The sequence below is a fragment of the Pyxicephalus adspersus genome, chromosome 4 (assembly GCF_032062135.1).
Source record: "Pyxicephalus adspersus chromosome 4, UCB_Pads_2.0, whole genome shotgun sequence".
NCBI classification, from domain to species: domain Eukaryota; kingdom Metazoa; phylum Chordata; class Amphibia; order Anura; family Pyxicephalidae; genus Pyxicephalus; species Pyxicephalus adspersus.
In genome coordinates, this window is record NC_092861.1 from 145,046,202 (window position 1) to 145,067,182 (window position 20,981).

General features: G+C 40.5%; 1 protein-coding gene across 1 annotated transcript in view; it reads left to right on the forward strand.

The window, feature by feature from the left end:
• Positions 1 to 18,456: 18,456 nt before the first annotated feature.
• LYPLAL1 (lysophospholipase like 1) overlaps positions 18,457 to 20,981 on the forward strand; it is a 64,293-nt gene continuing 61,768 nt past the window's right edge. Inside the window, exon 1 of the mRNA XM_072409878.1 lies at positions 18,457 to 18,565. Coding sequence (XP_072265979.1) covers positions 18,481 to 18,565 — 85 coding nt within the window. The 5' untranslated portion in view covers positions 18,457 to 18,480. The remainder of the gene's footprint in view (positions 18,566 to 20,981) is intronic.

Consider the following 20,981-nt stretch of genomic DNA (forward strand, 5'->3'; position numbering starts at 1 on the left):
CTGGTCCAGGAATAAAAACATTTGATAACAAATAGCAAATGACTTGTAGGAAATCTATTCCAGGTTTGCTGGATCACCCAGCTTTACTGTTGTAAAGTATATTCTCCTCCAGGGAAAGTCAGCAAAGGACATTCACACCGAGATGTCACAAACACTGGGGCAGAAGTGTCCTTCCTTTCCCTGGAGAAACCAAAACTTCATGAGGGCCCGTAACTCCAACAACGTAAAACTTGCTTGTGCCTCTGCCATCACAGCTTCTCACTAAAAGAAAAACAGTTTTAAGAATCGCAAAGACCTGATATTTGCACAGTTACATACCAAGATATTAGGCTGTCCTATGCCCCCACACTCATTTTTCTATTTCATCTGGAAGGGGGCAAAACCAGGAACTTCTTAGCACCCCCTCGTATCTTTGATCCAAGAATGGTAGAATCAGTCCAATAAATGGCATCACACTTGTTCTGGGCTTAAGAAGTTTAAGAGCCAAGCAACTAGCACAGAAAATCATAGTGACTATTTTTGGGGAGACAAAGGCATTATTCTCTTTTGATTTTCTGATCAGCAAGCATTATACACTCAAGAGGCTTGGAGAATCCATTAGAAAAAAGAGACAATACAAGAACCTGTAGACGATCGACAATCACCATGAAAGTGCTTGATAACACATATCTTTGGTAACAGATCAGACATTGGGTAAAGTGGACTGGTTATTTGTCCTCCGTGTACCATACAGCCCAGATCTGGTGCCCTCTGACCTTCACCTTTTCGATCCAATGAAGGACAGGTCTTTGGGGAAAATATTTGGATGAAAGAGATGAAAGTAGCTGTGAAAAAGTTTTTTTTTTTAGTTTTGTAGTGGCTGTGTTCAAACCTCAGGTTTTTATTGGAATCTATGTCCTTTTCCTAATTTACCAGCATAACTATATAACTAGTAATCTTGAATTTGCAAATATTTTCTTATGTTTAAATATGCAAAAAGAAGTGTTGGACTTGAACCTATTAAATGAGAACTGTAGCAACTAGAGAAGGCATTGCTGCTGGATGAGCTTTCTTAGTGACCTTAATCACAGAACTAGCTGAGCAGAATTCTTGATCATATCATAAAAAAGCACATACTTGGTGTGTATTTAGCTATTTGCTTTAAGTCCAGCCTTAACAAAAGATTTTACATTTAATTTCTTAAAAGCATTCCAGTATTCTAAACAAAACACACAACACAGTCATGGTGGCCGGGGTGGTGATATCACCATGAGAGCTAGAGAACATATCTGGCCAGATAAATCATTTAAAAGCTTTAATAAGATGCATTTACCATTTGACCCAGAGCAAATGACTGAATATCAAATGTCCCGAGAACAGCAGACCGGCCCTATTAGAATAGATCTTTATTAGGCTTTTTACTTACCGAGTTTGGTAACAACATGTGCAAAAATATTTCTAGCTACGTTTCAGTCTTATTTTATCAAACCTCCCCGGAGTAAAATTTATATTAACCTAAAGTAAATGGGTGTAGGAATACTTATAAAGAAACTTTATTACATTATAACTGGTTTAAAGCGGAACATTAGGCAAATATAAAAAAAAACCTTAGTCCGATCATGAATAAATACATAAAAATCTTTAAACATATTTAACAATACTGCCAGAATAAATGAAGATTTTTTTTTTATATTGTTTCCCACAAACCCTTACATAGCACAAATCAGACTAGAGGCTTATTCATAAAATGTGTCATTTCCCCTTTTTGAAGCAAGTTGCACTGTGGCATTGTTGTACCTAATGTAACAAGTCTAGACTGTAGTTATTTATAGAATACTAGAATAAAATTCCATCTCCATGCATCACACCAATGGCTGCCACCAAATACTGCATGTAGACGTACTCAACAACTCCACATGAAAATACACACACGTTAGTCATATGCTACTGGATGCAGTGGTGGACATAGCCAACACTAAGCCTCTGTGCAGAGCTGACTTGGGGCCGAACTGACCAAAAGCCCTTGTTAGGGAGTCCGGGGACCTCATGCTATGGCACACTTTGCACCTCTCTATATCAGTCCCTGCATGGTAGACCTCATAAAAGTGTAAGTCTGGGGCAGACAACAGAAAAGTACAAAAAAGTTGGTTTGCCAGTAAGCTCCAAACTTTCTAGTCAAACTGGTGCATCTGATGCACTGAAATCACAAGAAGTGTGATTTCAGTGCATCGCCTAAGCTCCCCCCGAGTTACAGAACACTTCCTTTCTATTTTATGGAAAAAAAGGAGATGAGGAAATATTCTGTGGTCTTGGGGTTTTTGCAAATGTCTAGCGACAACTGTACCACTTCTGATATTAAAGTGGATTTCTAGCAAGGAAAGCAACCATAGTTTTTGCCATAATGCGCTTTCAGTTCAGTGCTCTCCATCATTGGGTCTGATTTTATTAAAGCTCTCCAAGGCTGGAAAGGATACACTTTCATCAGTGAAGCTGGGTGATACAGCAAACCTGGAATGGATTTCCTTAAAGTCATTTGCTAGCAAACGTTTTCAATCCTGGACCAGGTCCTTTCCACGTTTGCTGGAACACCCAGCTTTACTGATGAACGTATATCCTCTCCAGCCTAAGGGAGCTTTAACCTCCCTGGCGGTATGATTATTTGAGTATTTTTACATGTCAAATCAGTACGTTTCCCGCTGGTCCCGCCCCCTGGCACAAGTACGCAACCCACACACACGTTGCATACCCAGCCGGCATCTGCATCCCCTGGCCTCGCGTCTCCAACGCTCACACACCGGGATGCAAGGCTAGGGGACGCAGATGTCGGGCATCGCCAACGGAATGCCATTACTGGACCTAGATGCCGGGCTGGCATTGCTGGAAGACACCGTGGGCTCGTTAGGACCAGGTAAGTCCTCAATTGCACCCCGGCAATTGTGGCTCGGGGTTACCGCTTTCTGTAAAGAAATTTCACCCTGAGCCACACTCAGGAATACTGCCAGGGTGGTTCATAAATAATGTCCATTGGGTCTGATTTATTAAAGCTGTCCAAGACTGGATAGGATAGACTATTATAGGCGAACCTGGGTGATCCAGCAAACCTGGAAAGTATCTGGTCAGGATTGCAAAAATTTGCCAAATATTAGCAAATTTTTTGAAAAAGTCCATCTCGGGGTTGCTGGATCACCCATGATAGACTATCTTCTATGGTCTTGGAAAGCTTTAATAAACCAGGCCCATTGTACTATCTTCTACTATCTTTTTTGCATTCAACATCTTTTTCCAGCTTTTTGGTTACAGATCCTGAAAATGGATAGAAAATGTACACTGCAGCCAGCATAGAAAAGCAAGAGGAGTATTATGGCAGAATACACAAGTATCGCCCATTTATCAAAAAAGAAACCCTTTCTAGCATTTTTTAGACATTAGTTCCTCCTTAAAAATAAAAGTTCAAATAAGGGTAAGGTGTCAGTAAACTATGCTGTGTTTTTCATCGTTCATCTGACCTCTACCCACATGTTTTTTAAAAAACTGGTATCAAAGGGTCTGTTTATCCTAATGTAAGTAATCTGAGTAATACGATTAAATGCACACACAATCGCAGTGACCAATATAGAATAAAGCAAAGATTGTTTTGTGTTCTTTGAGAAAGTGCAGATCCCCAAACGTTACCCCTGTTTATATGGACACATCTTGAGCTGATATGCAGTGTAATCATTAAATATTCAGGGTTCTACGAACTGACTTGAGTTTTTTTTTTCTGTAAAAGATAGATCTCTCTTTAAACAGGCCCTGCACCATGAGTGACTCTGCAGAGGTCTGCTTTAATTTTATTCTCCATCAGAATGTCAACAGCTCTAAAGAATACAGACTTGAGATTGTCCTGCTTTACAGAGAATTAAAGCAAATGGGATTTAAAGAATGTGACTTCTATTTCTCACTTTAAACAGATCCACAAAGGCTGTATTTTTTATTCACTACACCTGGTAGCTCTAGATGGTTAAGAATAAAATGTTTCCTTGCAAAATTCCAAATAATACAGATCTTCTTCTGGGTAAAGAATAACAGGGTTCAGTCCAATGCTGATTTTTCCAGGTCTGCAAAGACCATGACCCACTGTGTAGCTTGGATTTCTGGCTGAGTTGATTGTGGACACGTGCCCTCTATGTTCTCCACATTTTTCTGTACAGAATGGGCTGATTTATTAAAGCTCTCCAAGGCTGGAGAGGATACACTTTCTTCAGTGAAGCTGGGTGATCTAGCAAACCAGGAATAGATCTAGTGCAGGATTGAAAAGATATGCTAGCAAATAGCAAAAGATTTTGCAAAAATCCATTCCAGGTTTGCTGGATCACCCAGCTTCACTGAAGAAAGTGTATCCTCTCCAGCCTTGGAGAACTTTATTAAATCAGGCCCAATGCATCAGGGAAAGCTTTATGGAACTTTCAAAACTTGTGAGGAACTGGTGTGGAGTACAATGACACTGGTTAGGAAACTTTCCAACGTGAAGGGGCCTCAAGGGCACCTCAGGTTATTCCGGAAAGTATAATATAAAGTCTCCCGCATTTTTCCAAAATAGCAATTTTTGCAGGCAGATTGCAAAGGGCTGTTTCAATAAATTAGCATTGCTCTGTAATTCATGTTCTCCATCAGAGGTGTCAAACAGAAATGTGGGGAGAATATAAAGTGCTATCCGAGTTTTAGGATTACAAGGGTAGAATGACAATGTGCTTTGGGGTTACAATGCTTTCTTTAGGACTTCAGGTTCTGCTTTGAATTTAGCAATGGGCTCATGGGTTAAAGGCTCTGGGCAAAATGACAGTGACCTGAGTCTTATGTAATATGTCTACTATCTAAATCCATAGATACAGAATATTGTCAATCTCTGACCATCTATTGTAGCCCCTGAAAGTCTTCCGTAGTGTGCTGCCATGTTAGACTGTTTATTTTGTTCCCTTGGTAAATGGCAGTCATGGCAATCACAGTTAATATTTTTAATATTATTATTAATAAACAGGATTTATATAGCGCCAACATATTACGCATTGCTGTACATTATATAGGGGTTGGGTGGTGGATCTTCTATGTCACCAGCCTTCTTGGGAGGGACACGAATGGAGTGCAGAGTTGAAGGCACCAACCTCCGGCTTCACCAGCACACCCTGCAAGAGGTGATGGACTTTAGAAGGTGGTGCTCCGGATGCAACCTCCGTACATGCAAGGGCTGGTAAGAACTAAGGTGCAGTACAAGAGCAGTAGGCATAAATGTAGTCAGGCAGGCCAAGGTCAGGGCAGGTAAACAGGAATGGTCTGGACAGAGCCGTATCAGTATTGAGATGCAGAGTCAAATGTAAAATCACAAAAAACACAAACAGAATCAGGAAGCACAAGCCGAGACCTGGAAACAGAAACTAGAACTCCTTGTTCCTTTGAACCCTGAGGTTCTTCCAGAGGTTGCAAGGGGTTCTTTAAACAATTAACAATTTGTGCCTCTCATGTCAGTTTAAGTGACACCAATGACCACCACTAGTGCTGTGAGCTGTGGATATAGTAATTGTAACCAGGGATCTCTGAAGACCTGAATTATATTTCAAGGATTCCCCCATGTTAAAAAGGTCCAGAAAGTCTATACTGTCTGCAAAGGCAAGGTATACAAGATATGTAATCAAATATATCAGCATTTGAAACAAAACATATTGCATTTTGTATACATAGCATATACTAAAAAAAACAAGATACTTAATTTTTACTAAAAAATACAAGAAAAAGCTTTGACTCGAGTATAAACCCAAAGTGCACTATACAGTCATCACGGTTAAAGTTAAAAACAGTAATCAATAGGATAGCCAACTATTATTATTTACTATTATTATTTAACTATTATTTACTATTATAAAACTATTGCAAAAAAATAAATTTATGGTGAATTATTATGAAAACATGTATTTAAAAATGTGAAAAAAAACACATGCACTCAATCTGAATATCTCATTTTTCCCCTTTTTACAGGGAACAGTATTTTGTATTTTGGAGTTTGTTATAAAGGGTTGCTCACTCTTAAATCATTTTTTGTGCAATATTGTTGGCCACCAGTAAAAGGCACTGTATCCTTATGTAAGGCATGTAACAAACTCATGTCTTCAACAGCAAGAGTTTGTTACATCCTTTAAATAAAGACACAGCACCATCTACTGGTGTGACCAGGGTAAAAAATGAAATTCCTTCTCTAATGGCATTTTCAAGGTAAAAAAAAAAGTCTTGGGTTTCCATATACCTGAAGCTGGCCACCATTATACTAGCTAGCATGCACTGGTGGTCTGGTCTACTAAGCGTTTTTTTGCGTGCCATATCTATCATTAGCTTCATCGCTGGATTACATCCATCACATCCCCTGGGATCCAGGCAGCATCTAATGCTGACTTTTACCATCAGAGCCTTCTCTAGAAGGGATCCTGAAAAGAATGAGAAAATAGTGTTGCTGTATAATGAGACGAAGAAAGATATTTATGACGCATAGGAATGTCTCGCAATGTAAAGCCCAGGAATACTTTCAACATTCTACCAGAGTTTGTGTGATCTGATTGGCATGAAAATAAATAAAGAGGGTGGTCTGTTTAAGGCTCTTGTCCAAATCCAATCACATTACATTTTCATAGTATCAACATTTGAAAATACTGTGGATGTTGCATTAACAAAACTGCTTGGGAATATCTCCACCACAGATGGCTGCAAGCACATGGTAAAACCTTTAGAGATTAGTATAGAACTAAGGGATACTTTTTCATTTTTGGAATTCAAAAGCCTTTTTTTCTGAGGTCCAAGAAATATCTAATTATTTGTGAAGGTACACTCTGGTCAAAACTAAAAATGAAATATTGAAATACATACAGGGAACATCAGCGCAGGGCTTCTGGTTTTCGTCCAGGCACAGCTGTAGTAAACCAGGCTGCTTCAAATCTTGTTGCAGGTGATTTGGTATTCTGGGAACACTGACTACCGAGTAGTAAAGTAGGTGTTATTTGTGGCTCCTCCCATTTTAGGCTACCTGCTGTCCCACAAGCTATGCATTAGCCCTAAATAGTTCTACACCCAATGAAAGTCACATATACGTGAGAACATAATTCCAATAGTTTTAAATATGCCTTTCATAAACATAAAACTAGTGATCCTTCCATGAAACTTTTGTTCTGGCACTTCCTACTTTCTGAGTTTCCTGCATGGCCACTTTACTCTGCTGCCCCAACTGTAATCATCAGGGGTGTCAAATGTAACACCTACACATATAACAATGGAACCACCTGATCTGATTGCCTTTCAGCTCATAAATTGCTGCTTTATGTTTTTACCAGATTTAATAATAGTTACATCCCTTGGGAATATGCACTATTCCCTCAATCATCCCTTGGGTGAATCGTCTATAATCTGCACATGTGTAAGATATGTTTTCACACCTCCTACCTCCTGTGCTAATATTACTAACCAGTCAAGCAGATGTTTCTTTATGCTCCTGCCCATGCATGAAGCGGACAGAGAGATCTCCAGATGTCAGGAATATACATTTTTTAAACTATATGTTAAGCCAAAAGCTTTTTCTAAAGTTTTGGATAAATTGGAAAGGTTTGGAGCCCCTGTTGGGTTTTTCCTGCTATATGTTGGAGAGATTGTTTCTAACGTCCTGTCCTGCTGACAATGATTGTACCAGGGAGGGAATGAAAGAAAATAAAGTGAGGGTAAATCGCTTTATAAAGTGGAACTAAACACAGTTAATGCTCACCTGTACCTGTTCTGATGGCCATCTTCTTCCTTTTTCTCCTCATTTTTATTTTCAGCCATCTTTATTGGCTGTGCCAGGATGAAGTAATACCTGCACAGGTGCACGGTAGTACTAGTAGGCAGAACTAAACCTTGCATTGCTCACCTGTCCCCATTCTTTCATTTATCTTCTTCTTTCTTCACTTCCTCCTTGTGACCTTTGACCATCTTGATTGGCCAGGCCGGGATGATGCGCAGACGAGCTGGGAATGGTGGGTATCCTTTCATCCAAAGCTGATGCTGCACAATAATATTATTATGAATATTATTAAAAAACAGGATTTATATAGCGTCAACATATTACGCAGCGCTGTACATTAAATAGGGGTTGCAAATGACAGACAAATACAGACAGTGATACAGGAGGAGAAGACCCTGCCCCGAAGAGCTTACAATCTAGTAGGTGGGGGAATTAACACACAATAGGATGGGAGATATGGAATGATGAGAAGTAGTGATGGTTTCAAAAGACAGAAGAAGATGGGTAGGCAAGTTTGAAAAAATGGGTTTTGAGTGCTCTTTTAGATGAGCAAAAAGTAGGAACAAGACAAATAGGATGAGAAAGACCATTCCAAAGAGTTGGGCAGCTTCAGAAAAGTCTTGGAGCCGTGCGTGTAATGAGGTTATGAGTGAGGAAGTCATTAGAAGGTCATTGGAGGAGCGGACAGAGCAGCTACAAGACAACGTGCCTGAGGGGAGGGCCGAATAACAGTGTTGTTAACAGTTAGAAATATGTCAGGGGGAGATGAGGAATTTGAGGGGGGAATGATGATGAGTTCTGTTTTATCCAGGTTGAGTTTAAGAAATTGGTCAGACATCCATGATGATATGCACATGTATATACTCACATGCTGCACATGCGTAACAATTTTTTTTTTCTAAAAACTGAGAATGATCAGGCAGGAAGGATACATTATTGCAGAAGGGACATTGATTGTCCTTTTCTGCAATAATGACCTGAATGCTCATGTATGTAGCTGTGCATGCACAGCTTGGCAAACTTAGCAGTTGAAGGCAGAGATCAGACATGCAAAAATGTTTCATGCAGAAGCGACAATGTTTGTCCCTTTTTGCAATAAAGCTCTCACTGAAAATGTTTTGAAACCTTCCAGACTCATTACCACCCGTATGTTATACTGTTACCCCAGGGAGGAGCACACACATTACCTGTGTCGGTATGCTGGGTTGCCATGAATTTGTTATGGCACCCAAAGCACTTTTTCAGTGCACTGCATGTTGCATGACTGCTCTGTGTGGTGCCTTGGAGGGCTCATACAAAGGAATGAATGAATACAATGAGAAGGTCAACTCGTTCTCAGGGTCTATTTATAAAGCAGTGAATCAGATATTCTTTGAAACATTCCCTGGTGGAGAATCCCATGTGTTTCAATTGCATTAATTAATTCTCTACCAGGGAATGTTTCAGGGAATGTCAGATTCACTGCCTTATAAATAGATCTCATTGAGCCTTCCTGCTTTATCCAAACTTAAGAATAAAAATAGCTGAACAAACAATTAAAGTAGTTCTACAAGAGACGACACTATGGCAGAGTTCCCCATATCCCAGTCCAAGAAAGGAAGACCAAACCATTCATAAATATAGAGATTGCATGCAACTGCCATCAGAAAGAATAAAATCCACATGCTTCACATCCTTACAGCTTCTTCCAACATCCAATTAAATAAATGGCTTCAAAGTGACAATGTGTTTTAAGAGATTTTCCCACAAAGTAGAATTGTTAAAATGTAAAGCAACATGGGGCCACTTAAACATAATTATTTCGCTCCTTCTGGATGCTTCTGGAAAAACATACAAATACACCGACAATAAAGACAAAGACAATAACAATGCTGTGTCATGTCAAACTGTAGAAGCCACCAGCCCCTGGCTGCCATTCTCATTAGTAGGGTAATGGAAACCTATTTTCCATTACCCAAAAAAACAAGGGTGGCTAATTAGGGAAAGGATGGGGCTGTTTGGGTTGCATATTTCTGATAAAAGTCAGAGCTACCATGAGTTTAAGTGTATTTTCCTGGTATGCATGCTTCAAAGAGTTATTGGCCTGATTATGTTAAGTGAAGGATAAAATTACATTAATTTTCAGTTTAAATCAGCTAAACACATATGTATAAAGAATGCAAAAGAGGTAAATTAGTGACTTTTATTCCTTTTATTCCTTTTTGATCTGTCTTCAGTGTTTGTTACTGTACCTTGTTTCTCCAGACCTTGCTTATTCTTGGCACATAAGACCTTTTGGGTCTCTCAGAGAGTGCAGATTTAGTATTTTTAGGGGTACCCTGTCCCCTCATAAGGCTTTTTCCTTAGACATGTGTTTTATCTTTATCTATATCATCTCTCTAATAAAGGATATGGCTTATTATTAATATCCAGTATTTATATAGCGCCAACATATAACTTAACACTTTTCATAGTCCATAGTTATGTCACTAAATGTCCCTCAAAGGAGCTTACAATCTAATGTCCTTATCTCAGTCATATGTCTTTATTACAGTCAAATTGTAGAGGGAAGCCAATTAACCTAACTGCATGTTTTTGGAATGTGGGAGGAAACCAGAGACACTCTGGAATACCGCATTCTAAAGAGTGTACCTGGTCCCAACAAGCCCCCGTTGTCCTCCAGCAATGTCCACCCGGCATCTGTCCCCTGGCCTGGCATCCCCAGTATCATCAATGGGCATGCAGGGCATGTCTGGGGGGAAATTTAAACTGCTTTGACATGCAAAAATGCTGTCATAATCAGACCGCCAAGGAGGTTAAAGAACGATCATCACATTTTTAAATAATTATTTAAATTAAATAATAAAAAAATAGTCTCTCTTCTTCTGCAGCAGTAAAGACTGAAGGGAAAACCTGCAGCTTCATGAGAAACTTGCATGACATACCCCAGGTGGCTGTGGGCTGCTCCTTCTGCACATGCCCAATATAAGGCATGCTTCAACAAGAGGCAGTTACATAGTAAGTCAGGTTGAAAAAAGACATCCAAAGTCCATCAAGTTCAACAACTAGGGAAATAAACATATCCCAGATATAAACCTCTATGGAGATAGTTGGTCCAGAGGAAGGCAAACAAACCTGGATGTTTCCTGGATCAACAAGTGTTAAGATAATGTCATGCATGTGCAGCGAGATTGGCACTTACATTTCAAGGAAGAGACCCATCTCGGGCCTGAGTAGTGCGAGGTCGGGTGAGGTCAGGAAGTGCCCAAAAGAAAGAAAATGAAAGTCAAGACAACATAGGACTCGCTGGGCTTAGTTTGGATTGACAGAATTCACAGTTAAGTGTTTTTATTTTAAATAAAAGTTTTGCTTTAAGTAAAGGAGCGACCTCATTAGTCTAATTCTGCTCTTTTACTGCTCAATCAGAATGTTTGACACCAACATACTTCTAACTTTAAGTGGTGTATTCAACTGGATGTGTTGTGTGGTCTAAATCTTACGATTGATTGGACAGAAATACAGATCCTTTAAAAGGTAAAACAGTTCTCATATAAGCAGTTTGTTTGTGTTTTTAAATGTTTTCCTGAAGTTTAGCTTTAAAGAAACCATTCAGAGTTTCTAAAAAAACCAAACTGTCCCATACCTGGCACAGAAGAGTCGATATACTCTTCTCTTCATTGGTCTGTGTCTCCTATCATGCCTTAGTACCAGATCTGCAGCCTCTATCATGTCTTCACCATTCAACATTTCCCAGATTGATGGATGGCTGGGTATCTTACAGTGTATTGATGTAGGAGCTGGAGCCATGGCACGTGACAAGGGACACCAGTATCTGGCACTACTGGACAGGACACAAGCTGATGAAAACTGCAGTGATAGACCAGAAGGTAGGTAAGTCTTACAGGCCACAGGAAAGGTAAGTACAATGGCTCAGCCTTGGTTTTTATAAAGTAAACTTGTTTTTATGCCCTATATCAGTTTACTTTAAGGTACAAGATAGATTTACCCTTCAATGCTATATATTGTATAGATTCTAGTAACATTTTGTTAAGTACATCGCATCTACCGTTTTCTTTTTTTTCCGTGTCTGGAGAAGAGTTCATCACACGTGAAATACACTTGGAAGGGTTATTTTTTTTTCTCCTGTCTGAAATTTGGAAATGTAATGAAATGGCAATTTAATAAAACCTACAGTAAAGTGGGGGAGTACTTTGCTCTACAATTGCAGCTCTATTAAATGTTTTCTTAATAATGAAATGTTATAGATTTTCTTTCTATTTTGTGTTTATTTTTATCCGAGTCATGACGAACAGCCCTTTCGCCTGTGATCTTTGTTTTACTCCAAACAGACTGCACCTGGGCAGTAAAAAATTTATGTGCTTTATGTCAAGAGGAGCTCATGCATGTTATGTACAATAAACCTGCTTGGAGTATAATTTCAAAAGCTACATTTTCCGTAGAACAAAAACATAAGGTAATGTCTCAGTACATATTAGTCCTAGACCACTTTCAGTATATTATTTGTGAATAAAAAAAAGTTACTTTAAATGTAGGCTGAGGCAAGTCTAGTGTTAAATCAGACCATTTAAGTGGCAAGTAAATTCACTCCTTTCAAATTTCAGGGACTCTTTTGGTGAATTCAAAGGCTCACTGCTATACTAATTTTGGGTACTGACTGTCTGACACTGGGATTTTTGTTGTGGAGGTGTTGGGTTGGAGGAAAAACAAAATTTCTGAAGTTTCTCTAATGGACCCATACTTTCCAGGACCATGTACCCCTTTAGGGATAAGCCAACAACAAAAAACATATATTGCAGTTTACCGATTTTTTGACGTAGTGAGTATACAAAATACGCGTTGACCTTGCCAATTATAATATGTCAGTATTCTCCCCAGGCCTCTATTATTCGAGCGCATCACCCGGCACTTTTCAGTAACCACCTGGCTGTTTTTGGGTGGTTACTGAAGAGTTGGGTCACAATACAGGGGCTGCCACCCACCTACAATTTCTTCCCACCCGGTTTAAAAAAAATGTTACCTCCTGAGTATTAACCTGAAATCATAAAATATAGTTATCTTTTTTGTGTAAACTGCTAATTTCCCAATCAACCATGTAATGGAGATGAACAAGGGCTGCATGTTTGAAGTCTAGTCTTGGTAACAAACATGGTCCCTCCATAGATACAGTGAGGGAGTGAGAGTTGCCACCCAGGGAGAGGAGGCATTTAATTCACAGGAATACCCAGTTAAAATAGGTAGAAGAAAGCTACTATTTAAATGGTGGAAAACCGCAATATATTTTATTTTAGGCAAGCTTTAATTCTTCCTTTTCCTGAAACTTTAAAGCGGAACTAAACCTCTCTATGCTCACCTGTCCCTGTTCTGTTTCAGGGTGCCATTATCCTCTTTCTTCTTCTTTGCCCTATTGCAATCTTCAGCCATTTTGACTGGCCAGGCTGGGATCAGGTAACTCCTACACAGGCACGCAGAAGTTCAGTGCTCAACCCAGAAATTTTTTTAAGCTGGGTGGGAAGAAATTGTAGGTGGGTGGCAGCACCTGTATTGTGACCAAACGCTTCACTAGCCACCCAAAAACAGCCGGGTGGGTGCTAAAAAGTGCTGGGTGGTGCGCCCAGCAAAAAGGCCCTGGGGGGAACCCTGGAGTTCATTCAGTCCCAACAAGCGCAGGGGAAGCCGGGATTGCAGGGTATCCTTACTTCCAAAGCTGAGCTCCCCCACACAGCTCAGCATTTTTGACAGTTCACTGGAGCAATCAGGCAAGTAAGAATGATTTTTGCAGAAAGGATATCACCTGTCCATTTTCTTTTGGAACTTTAGTTTTGGTTCACTAGCATTCCTGGCTTCCCCTGCACTTGACGGGACGGAAGGAGCTGCTGCACAATGGCATGGGAGTTACGTCATCCTGGCAAAGCTAATCAAGATAGCCAAAGAGCGCAACTAGGAAGAGAAGAAGGAAAAAGATGGTGGAGTCCTGCAATGTAATGAGGACAAGTGAGCATAGCGGAGTTTAATTCCGCTTTACGTATTCTGAGCTTGAGACTTCAATATAGTGGACAGCTTTTAATAGAAAATTGATAGAATAATCTCAGTCCCTCTAGAGCCCCTAAAAAAAATTGACTGTGCGTTAATGTTCCCAATGATGTATGTAATATTAAAGCATCACTGCAATTTAAATGAAGTCATGTGCAGTAATATGTATAATGTGGGTTGAAAAAACTACCAACTTTTCTAAACCCAAAAGCAAAATGGTAAAACTTTTTTCTTTTACCACCAAATTAGCAAAATGTTTGCCTGAAATTATACTGTAAAAATAAATTTTATTTTCATATTGACATCATACGTGAATGAAAAATCTGCAAATTGTGCACTTTTAGAAAGGCCATATTACTCACTCCATCTCTCCAGGTGTTTCTTTTCCCGAAAATGCTAAGCTTCAAGAAATAAAATTTAACGCATTTAAAGTCATTCTTCAACCAATTTAAAAGGCTTGATCAAAATTGGAGAATCAAAACAGTATTAAACTTGGCCGAAACACTTGACCTCAAATACAAGTCCCATTCAGACGCCTTCCAATTTTCCGTAAATAGCCTAATCGCTTTGCTTTTTTTTTTTTTCTCCTGGAGAATGTTTGTCATTGTGTCAGATGTTCTACCCTAAACAGGTTTAATTCTCATTGAATATATTTCCCCAGAGCCATTTCCCTTATTAAGTTAAAATGAAGTATTTAAATATGACTGTCAAAGTTCAAACGTCATAATAATTCTGGGCCCTTGACAAATTCCATTGTAACAACATAATTCTGACCTAAGGTAGTAAAATTTCTTCTGACTTCCATTAAATGTGGCAGCTTGGAAAACCGATTTCCAAGGGGAAGTAGCTTCCCTCTTCTATAAATATAGGATTCACACATTTAATCATCAAACTGATAGTAAATAGATGCAGATTTAATTTTTAAAAAAATGCATTCATGAAAATCTATCTTTATGTAATGGTGCTTCAGCTCAAAGTGACCAATCAGGTTTAACTTCTCATCTTATATACACCAAAATAATAAATTGTGCATCACTTTGGGTGTCACTGTGAACAGTTTGGTAACTAGACTTGTTCAGCAGAGCTGAAGGCATTTTAACACGTATCCATTCCCCCAATATAGCTCTGCTCTTTTCACCTATAAAGCTCCGGCTCAGCCTTGGGGGACTAGATGTGTCGTCCCAGCACATGGTTGCCTCCAGAACTTCTGTGCACAAAGGATGGCATCTGGAAAGGACCAAAAGAGGACCAGGAGCCCCCAAGAGCAGGACAGGGAACACAATGGTTAGTCAGACAGTTCAGGGTAAGTAACCAGGTGATCCACGGATAACGCAGTACAGGAGAGACCAGGGGTCATGCACAGGTAATCCATCAAGCAAGGTATCCAAAAGTAAAACAAAGCAACAGACAAAATGTTTGTCTGGGCAGCAAACAAATACAGGGTCAGGAAACAGGTAGAAACAGCCATAGGTAATCCAAACAAAAAGCTGCACCACCAGCAGGTCAGATAGGCTAAATATTAGATCTGGCAATCGGTGCCTAGAAGCTGAGAAGCTATCACCATGAGATTCTGGAGCAGATATGCGTGTCCTAACAGTATGTACAAAAATTTTGAAGCCTCTTGCAGTTCACCGTATAGCAGGGCTAGAATGTGAAAAGAAGCAGCTCATCTGCTGACAAGACACTTACTAAAAAGAGAAGAATACCTTGAGCAATGGGCTCATCACTGGGCTTTTTCTTCAAATGGGGTTCCGCCCATCAAGCTTCTGTTAGGTTTTTGTCATCCAGAACAGTGGTATCCAACCTTTTCGGACTGGCGGACAACTAAATTTACCGGCCCTGGATTGTGCATGTGTGTGGAGCCGGGTGTCACTCAAAGGGGAAAATACTTTAGTGACGTCATGATGCCAGAACCCGTCCACTCTCCCATCACAGGTCTGAGCCTGCGATGGGAGAGTGGGCAGGTTGTGTCCAGAAACACAACCCGTCCACTTCCCTGAGCCTGCGATCCGTACGGGGGACGTGGTTCTACGGTTCAGACCGGTGCGCCTTCTCAACAGGGCCATCTCGCTCGGAGGTGCACCGGCCACCAAAATTGTCTTGTGGACTACAACCACTGATCCAAAGATTTCATCTCTATTCTCTACAGATGACAGTTCACATTTTTGGACTTCCCCTCACTTTTAAGCCCCAGGGACAGTTATCACCCAGATAAACCCATCTAATTATCCTTAATGTGGACACAGATGGCAAAAAAGTCTGATAACGGTTCTAATCCTTCCAAACTCTATCCACATCTACAAAAAAAATCTCATTGTCACAAATGTACCTAATACAAATTGCTGTACATTAACACTCCCTATGTTTCTTCTCTGACCAGTCCCCCAGAAACTGCTTGGTTAGTGTCCAGCTACATGGGGTTAGTTTGTAAAACTGTTGTCTGTTTCCTTTTCTAAACCCAAGCCAGCCAGGAAAACATCCTCCTTGCTGCATAATATAGAAGCAATATATTTTTATCAAAGCATTTTTCTGTGAATTGATTAAAAGGAAACTACACTTAAAAACACCTGCAAATTTCCTATTATTCTTCTAAAAACAGAACTCCTGACGCCTAATCTAAATGACTAATGCCAAAGGAAGGGTCATGTGGTCTCAGGATGTTGTATGACTACTTATATTTTGTTGCCTCCATGGGATCACTGATCACCTCCTTCAGTAGGAACTACATACTCAATGCGTCAGATTCACTCATCTGACTGTCCACCAATGGGACTCCTAGTATCTTTTCCTTAGAGTAGAAAAAGTTACCATAAAGGATGCATTCACACCTACAGTACGTGGTGAGGTGCCCACATTGAAAGCGCATTGTAACACAAATCAGCATTCCTAGAACTGCATGCCACAATGCATTTAAAAAGTTAAATAATGCCTAACAACACACATTTAGGCAGAACTAAACTTGTCTGTGAATGGTGATGGGTGGTGGGTGCACAGCATACTTGCAAATTATGGTATATACTTACCCTGTAAAGTCACCCTGCAGTGATGACAGGTCCAGGACCAGGACATGTTCAGTTCAGGACCTGTCATCACCGCATCCTATGGACTTGCCATCTTCTCCACTGGCTTCACGGCGCACTTCTGTGGAGTCCGTGATCCAGTTCATTCTGTGGATGATGTAACCCTTGTACATGAGCAGGAGTTATATTATCCCTGGCAGCTGGTTCTAAAGTACAATGCACATGTGCTGTACAGTTTACAACTTGAACAAAGAGTTTATTTTTATTTATTTATTTATTTATTTATTTTTTGTTTTACAAAATTGACATGTATTGTTGTTGTGTTTGAAATAGTACTACCTCCTGGTGTCTTTTTGTATTTCAGTTTAACTCTTTTGTACACATAAAAATACCCATACTGCAATGGTTTATCGCTTGCTTGGATCAGGGGGTAACTTTTTTCTTACTTTGTACCTCATTCTTCCTGCAGCAGCTATGCTCTTCTTTCATCTGACCACTCCGGACTGCAGTGTCTTCATATACAATGCATAGATGCAGGCCCTTCACTGTAGGATTGTACATCGGGGTCTGGGATTGCGGCCTGGAGCAATTAATAGACGAGATTGCAAAGGACCAATAACAAGAAGAAGGAACCTGCGATTTTGGTTGATCATGGTGCAGTTTCTGAAAGTGACTTCTGGCTGCTTTTCCTCCTCTGGAAGAAGAACCACCTCATGCCTGCAAAGGCAACACATGCAAACATTTGCAAGCAGACAGGCTTTTTTTTTTTTTTTTTGCAATAAAACCTTTTTATCTTCCTATTCACAAACTGCTATTATAAAGTACATTCTTGGAAAGTCTTGGTGATGGGACAAGGCACCTAACATGAATATGCATGCATGCTGAAACTAGCAGCTCCAGAACATAGCATTTTTAGAGGACGAGTGTGTAAAGTTCCATTTTAAAATGTAATGTTGTAACAAGAACTTCTTTTACTTGTGCAGCTAAAAAAAAAAAACTATTTATCCTGCCAGAATTCCATTGCTGCCTTCTGCAGTGTTGGTTTAGGTATTGGTATTCACCTATGTGAACCACAAAACAATCAAAGGTAGTCCTAACATGTTTTATGTCCCAGGGTGACAACACTGCTTCAACCTAGATACAGCGCAAAGGGTAAGTGTTGTCACCCTTACTGGCATCTCTCAACAGGTGAAAATTAAAGAGAACCTGTTACTACAGCGTAAGAACAAAAAAATCAATAGTTTAAGAAAAAGAATGCCTTATATTTATCTAACCTGTGTCAAAAAATTGCTTTAATGCTGCATGCCAGCAACCCAAAAAAGAGAAAAATACCCCCCTTCGCTGTATAGTGGTTCCTCCCGTCGCCTTGGTTGTTCTGTAGTAGAATACAAACCGGAGGAAGATACCACCACAGTAATAGGGGTGTCAGGGAACACCACACATCAGCAACAAAGGCTGAGAATGGTAAGTATACCACCTTTTATCTGTATAGGTATTGCTATTTCCTATATTGACTCCCTAATGATTTTTAAAGAGAGTTTGCATTTATTTGCTTAAATTTTGCACTTTTATGAACAACTGTCAGGTGTCTTATACAGGCAGCGGCGAGGGCCTGGCATGACGCATGCGTAGTGCGTGGATTGAAGCCGGAGAGGTGTCATGGCGGCGTCCTGTTCCCTGTCTCGCTGTGTGGTGTCTCCAGCCGGGAAACACACGGCGTCTGTCATCTTCCTGCACGGATCAGGTGCTGTGTTCTTCCGGTCACCCCCCTGTGTACAATACTACGGGGAAAGCAGTGTGAAGTGGCTTTACAGCTGCTGTCATGGCTTCCCTCAATGTTAAGGGTTTGCTATGCTGGTGTGGGTAACCTGCAGCCATGACAGGCGGACATGCTGCTACTTGTAGTTCCTCAGAAGTTGCCATGTAGCATTGTTATGTGAAGGCTAAAGTAAAACAGTCTTATTATAATGAAAGGTCTGCTTAGATAATGGCTCAGAGCCACTTGTATACAACTATATTTAAGTATATCTATTTATTGTACAGCGCTGTGTAATATGTTGGCGCTATATAAATACAGTTTAAGAATAATCAAAAATGGTTAAAGAGTGACCAATAGCGTCTCTGTTCCTCACATGCCTGGGAGGCCAGGTAGGCGTTCCCTAAATGGTTTGTGCACTGCCAATTACCGCCAATTACTTCCCACACCCGGGGGAACTTTAAACATACAAAGTTCAGACTCAGAATTATTGGTTATTGCAGAAAGGGGGAGACAATGGCTGGTCCACAATAACTTCTTCCCTGCCTGGTCACCGTCCACCTATTACATTTTGCTGGTCTGCTATGCACAGCTCAGTAGTAGTTGCCAGTGAAACCCAGCAATCCCGGCTTCTTATCCATGTGCACGTAATGAATGGACACCGATGCAAAAGTTGCTGTAGGATCCTTGAGCATTTGTGATCCCAATGATCTTTTTGGTGATCCTTTAGAGTGGAATTCTTCCCATGGCCAGCAATGTAAGGGATATTCTTCCAATTGACCACCTTGCTAATATACTTTGAGCTGTGGATTTAGCAGATATAGCATGGGTTCCCTGAAGACCTGAAAGTTATTTTAAGGGTTCCCCCATGTGAAAAAGGCCAAAAAATAATTTGTTTTGTTGAAGGATATAGTTGCAAGTTTTTGAGGTGAATTCAATATTAAAATCTGAAGCTGTGCTTTTCCCGTACAACAACCTCACCCTGTATATGGTCAGTATCTTTTTCATGGGGAAGCTTTGGATGCTTATACCAGCGGTTAGCAACCGGTGGTCCGCTAGAACATTTTGGTCTCCATGGCTTTGGCCGGTGCCCCCCCAACCGTCCGGAGCCATGGACCATGTCTCCCGGAGACATTGCAGGCTCAAAGTGGTCACAACCCCCCCCCTCTCCCATCACAGGCATTTCTGTTCTGGCATCTGGTTCCGGCATGGTTCTGGCATTATGGTTGTGGCATCATGACGTCACTCTGGGGGAAATTTTTTACCCTTTGAGTGACACAAGGCTTCAAGCACATGCACAGTCCGGAGCCTGTGAGTTTTGTGGTCCGTAGGTCTAAAAAGGTTGGTGACCACTGGCTTAAATCATAATGTGGCTCAGGATGCCTGACTGGTCAGTCCAAAGCTCTGTCCTGGTCGGAGGATTGTTTATAGCCCTGTAAAAGCTTTGGCCAAGGCAGCTTTTTTAGGTCTTTTTACCTTTGCCTAAGTTGGGAAAAATGAGGTAAAGGGAAAAAACTGTGACAAGGCCTTTTAGCACCCAATGTGAGAATGCAGAAGTGCACACCCTGAAAAGGTTGGTAAGATAATAAGGGCTAACTTTTAAAGGGCAACAAAAAAACTGATTTACTTGTTATAACATAACATTCTCGGCTAATCCGAGCCCAACTATGTTTAGTGTAGTGATTTAAGGATAATATGGTATAGTCCAGTGCCCGCCAACCATTTTTGACTTTAGGGACTCCGGACCGCGTATGCAGGGAGAGCCGTTTGTTACTCAAAGGGGAAGACACTTCCCGCCAGGGCAACGTCATGATGCCAGAACCCACCCAACCCGGAGACATAACCCGCCCACCGCCCTGGGACATGGTCCGCGGCTCTGGCTGGTGCCCCCCCCCCAACAGGGTCCCTCTCTTGACCTCACTCGTGGAGCGCCCCAGCCAGAGCCGCGGAACGCCAAAATGTTCTCGCAGACCACCGGTTGGCGACCGCTGGTATAGTCAGAATGATACAGTTGCATTATCGGTATAGTGGTCAGATTAAATAGTCTTCACAAATCATGAAAATTGTCTCCACACAATTTTCACACGTATATGAATATATATATATGAATATATTTAAACTAGAATGTCAATATTCCTTTTTTTTCCTCTAAACTCTGTCAATCAGTCTCTCTGAATCCCCTGAAGAAGCCAAACGGCGAAACGCGTCAGAAAAAAAGAGACAATTTTCATGATTTGTGATGATTCTGTAATATGCTGAATATACCATACTATCCTTATATGACTACACTAAACATGTTTAGTTTCTGTTTAGCTGAGAATGTTATGATATGTTGTAACAAGTAAATGACTTATTGTTGCCTCAAAAAAGCCGTCTTTCCCTCTTTCTCTTTTTGTGATACTTA